The sequence below is a fragment of the Tinamus guttatus genome, unplaced genomic scaffold, assembly GCF_059628265.1.
Source record: "Tinamus guttatus ecotype Peru unplaced genomic scaffold, ASM5962826v1 Tinamus_guttatus_pri_ptg000472l, whole genome shotgun sequence".
NCBI classification, from domain to species: Eukaryota; Metazoa; Chordata; class Aves; order Tinamiformes; family Tinamidae; genus Tinamus; species Tinamus guttatus.
This window is the reverse complement of record NW_028289006.1, coordinates 1,408,269-1,423,778: the sequence shown is the minus strand read 5'-3', so window position 1 is coordinate 1,423,778 and position 15,510 is coordinate 1,408,269. Positions and strand designations below refer to the sequence as shown.

At 53.3% G+C, this 15,510-nt stretch overlaps 2 protein-coding genes across 2 annotated transcripts; one reads left to right on the top strand and one right to left on the bottom strand.

Moving 5' to 3' along the window:
* The first annotated feature begins 2,027 nt into the window (after positions 1 to 2,027).
* RRP7A (ribosomal RNA processing 7 homolog A) lies at positions 2,028 to 5,640 on the top strand. The gene is made up of 7 exons (XM_088532967.1): positions 2,028 to 2,093; positions 2,208 to 2,350; positions 2,869 to 2,994; positions 3,263 to 3,386; positions 4,011 to 4,108; positions 4,528 to 4,726; positions 5,208 to 5,640. Exons 1-7 carry the CDS (start codon positions 2,042 to 2,044, stop codon positions 5,291 to 5,293), a joined length of 828 nt encoding a protein of 275 aa, XP_088389093.1. The 5' UTR covers positions 2,028 to 2,041; the 3' UTR covers positions 5,294 to 5,640.
* Positions 5,641 to 7,191: 1,551 nt separating this feature from the next.
* SERHL2 (serine hydrolase like 2) lies at positions 7,192 to 14,228 on the bottom strand. Its single transcript, XM_010213446.2, has 11 exons — positions 14,033 to 14,228; positions 13,847 to 13,960; positions 12,679 to 12,720; positions 11,940 to 11,959; positions 11,669 to 11,743; positions 10,724 to 10,833; positions 10,375 to 10,454; positions 9,980 to 10,014; positions 9,175 to 9,251; positions 7,713 to 7,803; positions 7,192 to 7,345 (listed from the first exon to the last, which is right to left on the bottom strand). The coding sequence occupies exons 1-11, from the start codon at positions 14,178 to 14,180 to the stop codon at positions 7,229 to 7,231; spliced, it is 909 nt and encodes a 302-aa protein (XP_010211748.2). The 5' UTR covers positions 14,181 to 14,228; the 3' UTR covers positions 7,192 to 7,228.
* Positions 14,229 to 15,510: the final 1,282 nt, after the last annotated feature.

Genomic DNA, 15,510 nt, shown 5'->3' with positions numbered 1-15,510 from the left:
GGGAAGAGGGAAAGAGCTGTGAAGTTAAGGTAGGTGTTCTAGGGGGGTTAAGCTACTTTATTAGCTAGAGTATGAAAATATGGAGACATGGGGCTGCATATCTTTTCTGGAAGAATGGTTTGGTCATATTTCATTAGTACATTTGCAACCACTCCAACAAAAAAAAAAAAAAAACTGTAACTTGCTATTGAGTGCTGTGTTTAGGTGATCTGTGATAAGTTACGATGACATTAACATACTTCCTTGGAAGAACTACTGCTCTATTACCTAGCTCTGTGATCCATGTAGTAAATCCTTTCTGGGTTTTTACTTTTTAATCTCTCCCTGAAGTCAATGATAATTGTCCAAATACCACTCTACAATTTGCCTTGCAGTCTAAAGTCAGTTAGGTGAAATTTAACTTGCTTAGGTAACTCTTCCTAGTGTAACGTAATTGTTTCAGTGAGCCCTGAAACATGGGGAGCACTGGGGTGATTGCCAGGCTTTCTCAAGCAGTTTACCTTGCAGCTCTGAAGTTCCTTCTCACTGGCCTGGATTATTCTTGCCAGTCTTGTGTTCATGCTAGTCTTGTTTGCCTTTCACTGAGCTCACCTACCACCCATATTTCCTTTCAGCATGGTTGTCCTGGGGGAGAGGAGTATTTTGGGGAGGGAACTGAGATCATAAATGCACATACAAAACACACATTGCCAGCACTGTCTCACTATGGTTGTCCAGAAAAGGTGGTAAGTAATTTGTAAGAGTTTCTGTTTTGCTTTTTCAAAAACTTAATGATTTCCAGTACGATACCACAATTCATAAGTTTGCCTGGTATACTTTTACAATTTTCATGTACCAGTCCTTCTGATCATGTTCTTAACTTGGATATCTATTCTGTGAGTCAACTCCATATTGTTTCTTATTTTCGCTAACTTTTGACCACCTTGTACATTTGTCCTGCTTCAATATCTATCATTATTTTGTCATTTTTATTCTATTCAGTCATAAATGCAACTTTCTCTGTAGTGTTCTCTGTTATTTGCCTCGAGTAGTGAGCAAATTTGCTGCATTTTACATTTTGTTCTCACGGGGTTAAGGTCTTCGTTTTCAGAGTTCAGAAGGATTGTGGATAAAGAAGCTTACTTCCTTATCCACACACTGCCCTGTGGAGGCCTTATAATAATGGGCTATTTTTCCATGTTTCTTAGCCAAGAATTTCCTGAGAAACTTGTGACTGCAAAAATGCATCTCTGCCACCACATCATTGCACAACCCAAGCTCCTCAACCATCCACCCTGCTCGCTCTACCCAAAGGCTCATTGTGGGTTCTCTGGTTATTTTGCAGGGCTGTAATAATGCAAATTCCCCAGCAAATCAGACTTTTGCTCATCTCAAACCACTCTTCCCTTTACAAGATTCATTTCCAGGGGCTGGAGTAGCAGCTTGGGTGTTGGCTGGGAGAGTCTTGAGAGGCGGTTGGGGCCATAGCACCTGCTCTCAGCAGAAGGCAAGTGAAGGACTTGTCACAGAGCACTGTGTGAAGTTTTTCTATCTGACACTACAGCCCTGTCCCGGAGCTTTGAGGGTCCTTGTGAGCACAGAGGGGAGCCCAGCTGGTGGTCTCCATCTCCTGTCAGCCCCTGTTGCTTCCATCAACCCTGGCTCCGAGCTGCCACTTGAGAGAGCTTTTAATGATGGGGTTAGAGAAGTTGCATCAGACTCAGGGGGATGCGGTTCCACCTAAACTCTACTTATTTTAGAGCCAGGCTCTGTAAACAGAAGCTGGACACCAGGAGGAGGGCAGAGCCGCAATGGATGTTGCAAGCAACAGTCTCACGTGTAAAATAAACCGGCTGCGCTCCGCTCCCAAGCCCTGCCAGACCCTCGCCCCCTCAACCCGCGTGAGCAGGGGGATGGCGCCGCTTCTTAACCGCGGCCTCCTCCCGGCCGCCCCGTGCAGGTCCCGTCCCGTCCTGTCGAGGGCGGTAACGCTCCGCCGCCATTAGCGCGGCGACTACAGCTCCCGGCGGCCCGTGCGGCCCGCGCTTCCCGCCGAGCTAAGATGGCGGCCGCCGCGGAGCGCGTGCACGGCGCGGCGCCGGCGGGATACGCGGGTGAGGGGCCATGGGGCGGGTGAGGGGCCATGGGGCGGGCTGGGCCGGGGCGGCCAGGGAGGAGGAGGGAGACCAGGAGGACGGGGGTGTCTCTAACCGGTGCGTCGCCTGCAGCGCTTGCGGTGAAGTTCGGCCCTCGGCAGCGCTCGCCCCACTACCTCTTGGTGAAGGAGCACCGGGTGCGGGAAGGCAGCGGCCCCGCGCACCCGCCTCGCCGCACCCTCTTCGTGCTCAACGTGCCCCCGTACTGCGGCCCGGTGAGTGGGGCCGCTGCAGGCTTTGGGATGGCGGTTGCGGCCGTTGGCAGTGTCTGCCGGGCGTTGTCCATTCAGGGCTGCGTGACCCCCCGGGGCTCCGCTCCCCATCAGGGTCCCTCTCCTGGGGTTCCGTGTCCCCTAGGGCTTTGTCCGCGGGTCTGTGTCTCCTCGGGGCCTGTCCCTTAAGATATCAGTCCTGTCCCCCCTTGGATCTCTGTCCCCTGTGAGTTTGGGCCCCCTTCCAGTGCTTTTGCTGCTGGTGCCGGGCAGGAGTTTCCTGCGGGATGAGCTGCGGGATGGGCAGTCCCTCCGGGATGAGGGTGGCCTGAAAGGGCCCCACAGGAGGTGCATGGGGGCCTGGGGGGCAGTGTGTGGCCAGGTGGGAGCAGCCAGCAAAGGGCTCTGTGGGTTTTGTCAGCAAACCCCTCTCCCCTAATGCCTTCTGCCGGTGTGAACGTGTGGAAAGAAATCACACTGCTTTTCTGTATTTTTTTTTCTCCTCTCATGTCTATATCAAGGAATCTCTGTCCAGGCTGTTCTTTAGCTGTGGGCATGTTCAGTCTGTGGACATCTGTGATAAGCCAGAAGTAGCAGAGAAAACAGACACACTCAAGTCCAAGTTCTTCAACCCCAAAACGACAAAGGTAAAGCTTAGGGGAAGGGACTGATGCTTTAGCAGTGAGAACAGGAAGAGATCTCAAGTGTTGGATGGTGCTTTTTGAAGTGTAAGATATGGGAAAAACATTTTGGGGGATTTGGTGGCATGATTACTTAAATTTGTTTTCTGTTTTGCTCTTCTAATGCAATCTTTGGTTTGGTTTAATTAATCGATTTATTCATGGTACTGCAGCTACTTGCAGTGTCACCAGTTCCCAGATTTACCTGACTGGCCTGCGGGCTCCTTTCTTTTAGGGTTTCCGAGTAGCATATGTGGTGTTCAGGAGCCCAGCTGGTGTCCAGGCAGCCAAGGCCCTGGCGCAGAGAGGACCCTTGCTGATATCAACAGAGAGTCATCCTGTGAAAACTGGCATTAGCAGTAAGTCCTCCTTCGTATCTCCCTGTTAACCAATGCAGGGAAAAGCTATGCTTCTTCCTTAGTGAATCCTATGCTATGTATTGCAAATTAATTCCCACCACTTTATACAAAGACTGAATGGGAAGCCATCCAGTGTTTTCTTGTCCTTTTCTTACTGTTAAGGTAGTTGTCTTATTCTAGTGAAAGCTGTGGAATACAGATCTGTGTCCCTATGGGAGGAAAGGCTCACTCGGTTCAATGGAGGGACAGTTTCTCCCCCTCGCTCCTCAGTACTGTATAGAGAGGCTGGCTGGGGCTTGCCCTGGGCTTGGGAGCCAGGCTCACTAACAGGCACGAGGTGTTCGTCAAGATGACAGGACTTTGGGTGGAACCTCTTTGCAGGAACAGCCCTGAATGTTGGGCTTGAGGATGCCCTGCTCTTGCCTGAGAAGTTACAAGCTCTTCCCAGTGCTTAGTTGTTTACAGGCCAAGGCCTGGGCCATAAGTCAGTTTGTGAATCAGTTCAGTGGGGTGGCTGAGGGTGGATGTAAATGGGCTTTGACCCTACATCAGTTTCCCCCAGAGAAGCTCAAAGGCCTCACATCTATCAGAGATTACTGCTGACTTCTGTCCTCCCTGTCACAGAGTGGATTGCCAGCTACGCGGCCTCGGTGGTGGATCGTGAAGAGCTGAAGGCTGAGGTGGATGCCTTCATGCAAGACTATGACAAACAGATAGCAGAGGTGAGGCCAGGCTGGGGAAGAGACCAGGGAAGCAGTTTGGGGGCAAAGAAAAGAGAGAGGGTCTCTCACTGCACAGAAGCTCCACTGGAGATGGTGCAGAGGGGGACACACTGCTGGGCAGGAGTGTTCACCTCTGTTTGCTGGTGGGTAGTGTCTGTAGACCAGGTCCTGGTTTGGCTTGTAGTGCCTCATCCTTCACTCGAGACTTACAGGAGGTGCCCACAAACACACTGGACCCTGTCTGGCATGTGATAGTGACTGAGGCTTGCCTGGCCCTGTGCTTGGTCCCAAGGTCCTCTGTCCTGTGCTCTCCTTCACATCTTGTGCAGAAGCAAAAGAGCTCTAACCAGGCATGTTGAGTGTAAGGGGGCTGTGGGAGCTGGCAGCACGTTTCCAGCCTTTCCCTTCTGTATTTTTAGGAAGAAGCCAAAGCGGCAGAGGAGGAGGGCGTTCCGGATGAGGAGGGCTGGGTGAAGGTGACGCGCAAGGGCCGGAAGCCCGGCCTGCCCCGGACGGAGGCTGCCAACCTGCGTGTGCTGGAGAGGGAGAGGCGGAAAAGGGCCCGCAAAGAGCTGCTCAACTTCTATGCCTGGCAGCACCGTGAGACCAAGAGGGAACGTGAGTGCTTCTGTCTCCTCTTACCCCTTCCCAAGTCTCTTTTCTCTTGTATTGTGGCCTTAAGAGCAGCATTTTTCTTCCAAGGGTTGCTGTAGGTGACTAGTTAACTGTGTTATGTGAATGGTCTCTCCAGGTCTTGCGGGCTGCATGCCACCCCCTGGCCTGGCAGGGGTGGTGTGAATGTTTTGAGAGAGTTGGAAGAATATGGCTTATGCAGGCAGCACAGAAGCACAACAGGTTGGGGAAGCTGAACCGTTCCCCTCCTCAAGAGGGAGCTGCAGCACCGCAGGTGATGAGTGGCTGGCGCCACAGCCCTGCCCCGAATGGATCAGCTTTGGGAAGGGTGTCTTAGTGCGTGCTGGGACTGAACCGCTTCCAGTGTGTACAGGGCTGACGGGAGCAGCTGGGGCAAAGCTCCCTAGGGAGGTGGAACTCTGCTGCCCTCCTGTGTGACTTGTCCTCTCCCTCCTGTCTGTTGCAGACATTGCCCAGCTGCGGAAGAAGTTTGAAGAGGACAAGCAGAGAATTGCGCTGATGCGAGCCCAGCGCAAGTTCCGGCCGTACTGAGCCGTGCTGGAGCGTTTCCTCGGCTGCTTGTGCTGGACAGGGAGGGACAGGCGTGTATGGATCCCATGTGCCAAAGGGTTTCAAAGAACTGAAGCAGCTTCAGGTTGTTCCTGCCATCGGATCTGAGGTGGGAGATCCCAGGACCGAGACACTGGCATCTCCTGCTCTCTGGCCATGTCTGCACTGCTGTTGTCCAGCCCTGGGGCGCTGCTTCCAGAATCCACAGGGCAGAGGAGGCTGAAGCCTTCCCCGTGCCAAATGATATCTTCCTGCCACCAAGACCTTCCTAAACCTTGGTGAGAGCCAGAATTCACGCAGCGCAGCCTTTGCAGGGACAGGGAATGACTGAAGAACTGTAAATAAACTGCTACTATTATCCTAAAACACAAGAATGCCTCTCTCCCAGCCCTGCTCTGAAACAGCCCTGTGCACGGTGTGATGGTGGTAACAGCCATGGCCTCTGGTGGTTGTCCTTTGCACAGGGCAGGCTGATACTGTCTGAAGGTGGGGAAGAAGAGGAAGCATGTGAGCTTGGCCAAAGCAAAGTTGGGATGTTTCCAGCTTAGTTGTGCCAGGCAAAGTTCAGTGGTTTGATGCAGAGCACTGCTCTTTCCCTCAGTATTTCCTCCCCAGGCAGCTCCTCTTTTTAATAGATTTTGCACCTCTATCTCTACTGCTAGCTCTGGGCTGGGCTACAGGAGCTTCTGCTCCTTGGCATGTTCACAAGAACAAGGTGAGATGGCAGCCTGGCTTTGGCAGAGGAACCCCATCCCTTCTGAGGCTGTGTTCAGCTTAAGCTGTCACCTGTCTACAAGAGGAAGGTAAGGATGGCAAGGGGACATCCAGGGCACTGCTTCTGCTCATGGCACATGGGCCTTAAAGACTGGTCACCGTCATGCTCCGTGACTGCCGTGATCAGAAAGGTGCAGAAACTCCCCAGCCTTACACATTCCTGCCTCAAGAGTGTATAGAAGGGAGAACATCAGTACAGGACGGAAACCTTCGAGTTCACAGAGCCTTGTTCAAATGCATTGACCCTTCTGTGGAAAACAGGCCAAAATGCAGTGTCCAGGGCAGCAGGCCACGAGGCCTTCTTGCTCCAACTAGCTTTGCATCAGCCTGGGAAGCAGATGGAAACTTAACGTGCAACATCTGAAACAGAATGCATGGAGAATCGCTGCCTTCCCTTTAGATTAGCACGTTAGCTGCTTGGGTGAGCATCCCCAAAGAAGAGAGGTTCACTCTCACATGTAATCAAGAAGACAGTATTAGCAGTGAGTGATCAATCTTTACTTAGAGGGACAGAAATCATCTCCACCAATTTTCCCATTACTAATAGTTCTCCCAGCTGCTTTGGCTGGAGGATTAATTACTCATACCCTAGGAGTCCTTTGAAAATGGCCTTCCATGCCCAAGTGAGCTCTCATTTGAGCTGGTTTTACCACGGTGACAGCTCTGGCCATAGAACAGAGATGCCGAGGGCCTCTTGAGCTCAGGCACCCATGGAGAGAAGCAGAGCAGTTCACTGTTTTTATTAGTGGGTCTGACCCTGCCTGCACCATCCTCAGAGGGCAGGTGAGAAGGAGCCATGTATCTTCTGCAATTCTGCAACTGCTCTCACTGGTGCTGCCACGAAGGGGGACTGTGCCTGTATTTCTGCTGCACTTCAGGCTGCAGAATTTAGGAGCAAGTAGAAGGCCACTTCCCTTTGTGTGAGGCTTCCTGGGGGTTATCGCCACGCTCCCAGAGCTGGGAGGGAAGGATTATTTTGACAACTGAGACACTTGGCTCAGTTCTCCTCCAGGAAACCCCAGCAGAGCTGCTTCCACCACTTCAGCAAGCTAAGCTTAGGAGAGAGTATCGTGAAACTGATGCTGAACGTGAGGCAGAGCCTTCTCAGCATCCTGTTCTGGCCTCCAGCTGCCGAAAACCTGCCTAGAGCCTGGCTCTGGTGTCCTGGGCAGTCAGGAAGTTGCTGATGCTCCCAGCCACCATCTCAGGCTCATTGAGGTGAACAAAGTGGTTCCCAGGCACCTGTATTACATGTCTGCCCTGGAAAAGAAAAGAGGACACAAGATATGAACCGGGAAAGCATTCCCTCAAGGAAACTGCCTATTGTGTGGCATGTACTGAAGTGGGAGACAATACAAAGATGGGATCTCCAAGAAGGGCTGGGAATGTTGTATGGCTGCAAATGTGCCAAGCACAAACCCATCACATAAAGGGAGATTACAGTCCAGGACAGTGAGGGAGGCAGAACAGCGATGGGGGAGCAGAGAAGTAGGCCTAGAGAGGGAGAGGGACTTTAGCAGCAGGGGTGCTGTTAAGGACAAATTCCCTACTGGGGGTGCATCCATCCCCCTACTTTCTAGCAGCTGCTCCCATGGAGTGGAAAGGCGAAGATGAGGGTTGCTCTCACCTCTTTCAGGAGGGATGCAAATGCTTCCTGTAGTTTCACAAAGGTATTTTTTGGTGGTAGATTGCGTGGCACCAAGAGTCCATCTTCTCCTCTGCAAGTTAAGAGTAAGGCTCAGCACAACCCATGCTGGTGTCTGTGGCTGTCCTGCCTAGGAGTGCTCTTAGCACAGAGTGAGGCACTACACCTAGCTCCTTCCTACAGATCCATGAAGCTGTACACCAGAGCCACACTGGGGCTGCTTGCGCACTGCAGGGCAGTAGGATCATACGTGGCAGTCAAGAGCACAAGGCACAACTCAGCTATTAGTGTTACTATCTAATCAAATCATCCCTGGGCATCTGCCTAGTAGTATCAAAGTGGAGACTGGTTAAATATTAGCACTCTCCCCCTACCAGGCTGTCTCCTTAACTTGTCTGAGCACATTGCTCCCTACCTCCACAACATCTTCTGCTGTTTTTCCCTCTAGCCAGCTTCTACATATCCCCCCTGTTCCTTCTCCATGCTGCTGCTTTAAACATGAATCCCAAGTTGTGCCCTGCACAGAGGGAAAGAAGGGACTGGCACAGCTGTCCTTGAGAATCAGACTTCCTGCAAAGTTAAGATCGTTGACTGCTGCTGTGCTGCACGTGATGATACAGGGTGAAGACCCAGAGCCCTACTCCAAATGCTCTAGTGGACCTGCCCTGAGAGTGATGATGCTTCTAGACAGAGAGCAATGCCCAGTTACACAGGCAAAGCCTCCTTACAGAGGCCCAAGCAACCAAAACTGCACCTCCTGTCTCAACTTCTCATCTCATTTACACCGGAGGCCCTAGCAGGGCCACAAAGGCTAAAGCAAACACAGCCTTGCACATCTGCCCCTCCAAGCACAAGGGGAAAATGCACAGGAAGGTGGAGAGAGGCAGCCACCCACACAGGCCTCGGCCACCTCCCCTGCAGCTCCTGCCTGCCCGGGCTGTGGAAGGAGGGCACCTGCTGGAGCCGGCTTAGGACAGGGCTCCAGGACCCACAGGAGCAGGGGGAGCTGGGGTGGGGTTACCCAGTTGTGCAGGCCAAGGGGGTTCAGAGGCAGGTGTCTCCCTGCAACAGCAGGAAGGAGTCCATGAGGCAAGTTAGGTAGGAGTGGAGTTGTGTGAAGGGCCATGTGTCTGCCAGAGTCTTCCTTCTGCAGGAAGGGAGTGTTAAGGAGGGACTATGGGGAGGCCAGGGCAAGCCATGTGTTTTCCCAGGTGCCCTTACCCCAGGGAGTCCATCTGGGAAGCACAGTGCCAGGTGGAGGAAGCTGGAGAGGCTCCAGGAGCCAGCCCAGTCCAGGACTCAGGGAAAGCTGCTCCTGTGGGAGGCACTGTGGTCTCAGCGACCTGACCCAGGGAGTCGGCAGCTGGGCTACTGCTGCAGAGTAGCGGGTGGCAGAGGACTCTCTGCTGCCTTCGTTCTCATGCTGTGCTTGAGCTGCACTCACATGATGATGAGAAGGCGGTCCTGGATCTTCTGCAGGAGCTTCACGCACTGCTCCACGGTGAGGAACTCCCGATTCTGCTGTGGGTGCAAAGGCCAGGAGAGTGGCTAAGTCAGGGACAGCAGTGGTAGCTCTGAGTGCAGAGGAGGCTGCTGCCCCAAGGCTGCTGTGGGGCAGCATGGGCTGCTCACAAGAGCTGCTGGCCTTGCAGCAGCTCCTGTCCAGCTGCATTCAGTGCTGCCAATGCTGCCTGCTGCAATGCAGCGCAAATGGGAGTCATCTCACAGCACAGAAAGGCTTTCAAAGTCTTTTTGCTAAAAAAAAAAAGAGATCGGTAAAATGGCCTGGCTATCATGTTCTGGCAGTAGCACAGGCAGAGGAGGCCCTACTTGTTTAAAAGTGACACAAAATTATCGTATTATCAGGCATGAGGACTTTGCTCTGCCCCGTCACCCACTTCTTACAAGGTTGATTTGTTTGAGAAGCTGACCTGGAGCCTACATCCATCTGCTGCCTGGAGAGTTAAAACAGCAGGAAAATGTGGCCAGGAGGCCCTGGCACAGAAAGAACTGCTAAAAAAGATTCAGTAATATTTTCCAGTGACTCTGTAAGCTGAGTCAGTTAATGAACAAGTGCAAGCTCTTTTAACAGCAGCACTTAAAAGACGTGTGGCAATTAGGAAAGCAGTAAGTAAAAGGTTGGGTGGAGGCAGGGCTCAGTGAGTGGGCTCACTCTCAACTCTCCCTGTGTTTTCTGCAAGCTCAGGGCTCAGAGGCAGCAGGGGGCAAGTCAGAACAGCAATGCTCACCATCTGGGCTCTCATGTCTCTGTTATACACCAGTCCTGGAATGAAACAAGAGAAGGTTTTCATGTCTCATACAAAGCTTTCATGTGTCTGCCTCCCCTCCCCTTTGGGGTCAGCCCAAAACCTTCTCGGACAGGAGGGAGGGGATGAATTCAGGTTTCTCCCTTTTTTGATTTCTTTTCTTTAGCCATTCTAGGACTCGAGCACCAACAGCAGTTGCTGGGACTGAGGAGCTCTGCCTCTGGAGGTAATTGCTCCCATGCAGCCTGTACAAACTCGTAGCCAGGACACCCTGTTCCCTTTGAAAGACAATGGCTGTTGGCACTGCTCTCTTCCCACATCCAGCCTTGGGCCACCGCTGTGACCAGTCCTGTCTCCAAGCAGCACGGGCCCCTTACCAGCGGGTGTCACAGTCGCTCCTCGCTGCAGTAGGACTTCCCCACTCTGCGCTGTCAGATGTGTGTTCGCTTCTAAGAGCCTGGGGGAGACATGGCAGAGAGGTTGTACTGCTGGAAAGAGGAGGAAGTGAAGCAACAGTGTCATGACAAGATGACAGCAAGCTCTCAGACTCCTTCAGAAAACAGTAGGAAGCTGGAAAGGCAAGCAAAAGGTCTTGCTTAGATTTCACACGAGGACTTGAAGTGGACAGTACAGGGACACAATTTCCCCCTCTGGTTCATGCAGGACGTAACTCCATCCAGGGTGAGGGCAGATCACAAATGCACAAGTGGACAGATGGGGACCCACCTCTGCAATGCTGCCTCGGGGCTACGTGCTTTGGGAGGCGGCTGATTCGCCTCTAGGCTCAGTAAGTTGTCGATCATCATCCGCTTTGAGATCCGCCACTCGTCAACGTCCTGAAACACGGGATACAGGAGTGAGTCCTCATTTCTAGGTGATTTTACCCCTTAACTGTGACAGGAGTTCACCCTTTAACATCCCTCAGAACTGGCATCAGTTAGGGGCGTTGTGTTAAAAATGCCTATTTCTGGAGGCAAAGGAACAGCAATACAAGCAGGCAAGGCAGGAGCAAAATAATTAAACACTGCTGTAGAGTAAGTTATCAGCCTTACCCTTGCAACCTTTTCCTCCTTTCCCCCCCATCCCACTTTAGATTTGAGGACAACTGCTCAAAATAACAACGGAAGTTTGGCATCTTCTGTGGCTCTGACCCTAGGCGTCTGTCCCTGCTCCTGCCAACTGAAGTCTCAGCATCTGGTAGTGACAATGGCAGTTTGGCAATGTAGCTTTACATCCTGCCAGGAACAACAAAATGAAATAATAAAATAAAATAAATCCACCCATCTTGCACCGAGGTCACCCAACAAGCTGTTGGCAAATATTCAGCCTTGGCAAAGGGTTGCTCTGACAGACGTTCCAGTTCCCTTTGTACAAGGGCCTGGCACAGATGAGCAAATTTCACTGCTACGTGATTGCAGGATGCCGAAGACTACTAAGTGTCCTACAAAGGCCTCTCTTTAAGTGGGGAGCTCTCTCTATGCACAAAGGAGCAGGTCTGGGCCTGCCAAACTGAAGACTGCTGAGAACTGTGTGCCCTGCCAGGAACTGGTCACATCTGTGGGCTTGTTTGGAAATTTTTTTGAACAAATGGAAGGAAAAAGCCCATTCCATCTCTTATTATTATTATTTATTAAAAAAAAAAAAGGAAGGGGAGGAGACATGAAATCTAACCTCTGGAGCTAGCAGAAAGCCAACACTTTCCAGCAGAATCAGCTTGTCCACCATCTCAGGATAAAGGAGACAGAACTAAGGGGAGAAGAAACATTATGAGTGGAAAAGAAAAGCTGAATATTGAGTGTTGTCTTCACCCTGCTGCACTGGAGGAAGGGCCTCCCGTTCCCTAAGACCCAAGTCACACACAGTCTGTCCCTTTATTCCTCTCCCTTGTGTTGTCCCAGCTGCAGAAATCGCAAACCCCATGAAGAGAGAATGCTTTACTCACCATTGCTGCCACAGACCCACCTGCAAAGGAAAGAAGGATGCTCAGTTATGCATAAGACAATCTGGGTGGTAGGAGCTCCCCTTCCCACATTCAAAGCCACCTTGAAAGCACAAATGCCTCTTGTACCATGGGACAAAACTACAGAGCAAAGCTCTCTCAGCAGGGAGTTTACTGGGCTTTGGGCCAGCCAGACTCCCTGGGCTGCCCCAGCCCTATCTCCCTCACAGGCAGCACAGGCCAAGGGCTGTTAAAAGTTAAGTTAAAAGCTTGTAGGTACTGAAAGCTGGGAACAGAGTAGCCCTGGGAAGCAAAACCCAAATTATGGAAGAAAATATTTGTGTCTCAAGGGTGAAAGGGCATTCTGGAGTCCTGGCTCCTCACAGCAAACTCTGTAACCCACGAAGAAGGGCCCTGCCTGCCCCCCACATGGCAACAAAGCCTGTGGCACCAAAAAGACCCACTGCAAACACTCCTGCTTTAAAACACTTCTCTGTACCCAGCACTGTTTCCTCTTGGGGGAGAGGGACACAGGAACAGTTCCCACTGCCCCACTGCTGATAGTACAGGGCCTTGAAAGGCACTTGAAACACAGGTGCAAATTTTTGAATTTCTCAGTCAGGAGCCTTGTACCTTAAATGACATAATAAATATACCAACCCAGTTCCTAGAAGCACGCGCCTTTTAAGTTCATTACTGACTCACGTTTCCACGAATCTCACAGCTTACAAGAGCTACTTACCCATACTGTGACCCATCAGGGTGAACCGTTTCCACTGCAAGGCTAAGTGGCAACAGACAAAAACAGGCAGCACCATATTAGAACTAGAGCAGCAGCAGCACACTGCTTCCCACTAGCACAGGCCCCTTCCCCCAGAAGGTTTTCTTTGCTGCTTTCTTTGATTCCTAATCCAGAAATGAGGTGGATGAGCAGGCCAGCTTTAAAGAAAAAGACCATCTCCATTTTCTTGGAAGTAAAGTCAGGCAGCTCTCAAGCTCCCTCCATATGGCAACATACTAGAGCCAATTTCCACTCGTTGCCAGACACAAGACTGGCAAGAAGCAAAGGAGCCTGGCCGGACAGCTTATGCTCGAAGACAGGCACTCTGATAGAGCACCCTGTTGCATGGAGTTCAGCAAGAGCCATATGGACATAGATCCAGATATGCTGCCTTGGGGAAAGCCTGATTATGCCAAGGGAAAGGTCTTTGCACCATTCAGCACATGAAGTTCTTCAGTCCATTTTTAGGACAACTGAAGAAACGTATGGGAAAATACTGCTTCATCAGCACTGCCTATCTGAAATATGCATCATTGAGAGGGGTGTTTTACCCTCTGGCATATCAAAAAAAAAAAGAAAAAAGAAGGGGGGAGGGGGTCTAGGGGATCTTTCTCTGCTGAATGAGGAATACAAAACTGTACACATGCCACACACTCCCCTGAGATCAGCATACAGACAAGCAGTCAGACCAGGAGTTACAAAGAGCCCAAGTTATCTCAGCTTTCAGATCTATTTGTATTATACTAAAGCAAGCACCAAGTTGCCATCCATGGACAAACAGGCACCAGAAGAGTTTCCAACTTATATCTAACACTGGTCAGAGGTTTCTGGCTGCTTACAAGACATCAAGTCTGGCAAAACTGAGCTATTTAGTTGCATCCACCACTCAACCACTATTGTTTTTCTGGGCAGAAATTTTTCCTTCCCAGGGTTTATTGTTTCTGCCTCTCACAAAACAGTGAGAAAGAGGGATGCTTATTCAGCCTGTGGTCATAACATCACGCTGGATGGAAGCAGAATGGAATTGAGCCTTCCCCCATTACTGACTGTCATCTATCAGTTGAAGGGGCAGAAGAGATAGGGTACCCCTTGTGCAAACATCCCCTTGGGGGTCCTTTCAACTGCTCACCTGCTGCCACCCGGCGCACCTCGCTCACGTAATCCATAAAGTAGTAGAGCGAACCTGCAGGTCGATGGGATGACAGGCCGTGGCCAGAAAAATCCATCGCCACGTAACGGTGACCTGAAAGGCAGAAAACACGAGTCATGCAGCCCTGAAGCACCGCACAGGGCCTCCCCCACAAGCCAGGCCCACCTGCGGGCAGCAGCGGGATGAGCTTGTCGAAGGTGCTGGCGTTGTCGAGCCAGCCGTGCAGGCACAACACGGGGTGTCCTTGCGGGGGGCCCCAGGCCTTGGCTGCCACGTGGCCCCAGGGCACGGGGACCTTCACCTCTGAGGACATGCCTGCAGGGAGGGTGCTTGCGAGCAATGTCCCACGAGCTCAGAGCAGATCCCAGGGAGCTTCCGAGTGGCTCAGAGCTCTGGAAAGATAATATAGATCTTTAGTAACGCGCCAGCCTTCTGTGGTTTTAATTAGCAGCTTGCTGATTTGCATTTCCCCACTTGACATCCCAAGCTGCAGCCCCTGCCTGCCTGTCTGGGGATGCCCCCTCCCAGCACGTCCTCACGATGCTCCTAGGACAAACCAGCCTCCCTTGCTGCGGAGAAGGCAGCCTCCGCAGAGGCCCCATGCCGACACATGGGAAATGCAGCAGGAGGGAACCGAGCAGACTTCCCCCAGCTGCTGCACTGAGCCAGGCACCTGCCTCTGACCGAGCAATGGCAGGAGCAAGGACACCGTCCCGCTACATCACTGCCATCCTCTCCACCTCTTTGACACCGCTCAGCAGCTCCTAGAGAGCTGCTGGCTTCGGGACCCCGCTGCTGCCCTTGGGGACCCACAGCATCGCCCTGCTGGCCCTGCAGCCCCGGAGGGCACGGGCAGGCCTGACCCTGCCACCCACCTCCCCGGGCACCCCCAGGCCCCGGCTCAGCCCGGCGCCTGCTCCAGCTCCAGCCCCACCGCGGCCCCGTCCCACCCCGGCCCCACGGAGGAGCCAGACGCCCGCGGAGCGCCGGCCCAAGCGGCGCCGGGGCCAGGGCAGGCGCCTGGCAGGGCTGGGGGAGCCGCGGCGCCCCGCTCGCCCCCGCACTTGACCCCGCGGCGCCGCCGGCTCCGGGGCTGCAGCCGACGGGACAGGGCGCTGCGGCCCCGGCCGTCCGCTCCTACCGCGCGGTCTCTCTGGGAGCGGCGGCCCAGGAAGGTCCCGGCCCGGCGAGGCAGGTGGCGGCGGCACCGCGGGGCGGACCTGGCCGCTCCGCACCGCCCCCGCGGGGCCTCGCGCGGCGCCGGCGCTGGGCGGGCAGGGCCGCGGCGGCGGATGGGGGCGAAGGGGGAGCTGCCGCTACCGCCATTTTGGGCCCGGCGCCGCCGCGAGGCTTCCCCGTGCAGCGCGGGGCCCTCCTGGCCAAGCGGCTTCAGCAGCGGCCCGCGCCCTCCTGCAGGCGCCGCGGTGTGCGGCGGCACTGCTGTTCCAGGGCATCAGCCCCATCTGTGCTCAGAGCTGCAGCGAGAGCCCTCGTGTCCCTGCCGTCATCCCTGACCTTAATTGCTCTCCCGGCCTTCGCACCCGGAGCAGTCGTGCCTGCCTCCCAGGAGCAGCGTGTGAAGCTCCTGCAGGAGAGCAGGGCAGTGTGTGAGTGTTGCGCCCGCACGGCCAGTGCTGGCTGCC

Coding starts and splice junctions, on each gene's coding strand:
- SERHL2 (XM_010213446.2), bottom strand. CDS start 14,180: ATGTCCTCAGAGGTGAAGGTCCCCGTGCCCTGGGGCCACGTGGCAGCC. Junction 12,721..13,846: donor GGTGCGCCGGGTGGCAGCAG/GTGAGCAGTTGA, acceptor GTTGCCACTTAG/CCTTGCAGTGGAAACGGTTC. Junction 10,455..10,723: donor CCCGAGGCAGCATTGCAGAG/GTGGGTCCCCAT, acceptor TGTCTCCCCCAG/GCTCTTAGAAGCGAACACAC.
- RRP7A (XM_088532967.1), top strand. CDS start 2,042: ATGGCGGCCGCCGCGGAGCGCGTGCACGGCGCGGCGCCGGCGGGATAC. Junction 2,094..2,207: donor GGCGCCGGCGGGATACGCGG/GTGAGGGGCCAT, acceptor CGTCGCCTGCAG/CGCTTGCGGTGAAGTTCGGC. Junction 4,109..4,527: donor ATGACAAACAGATAGCAGAG/GTGAGGCCAGGC, acceptor CTGTATTTTTAG/GAAGAAGCCAAAGCGGCAGA.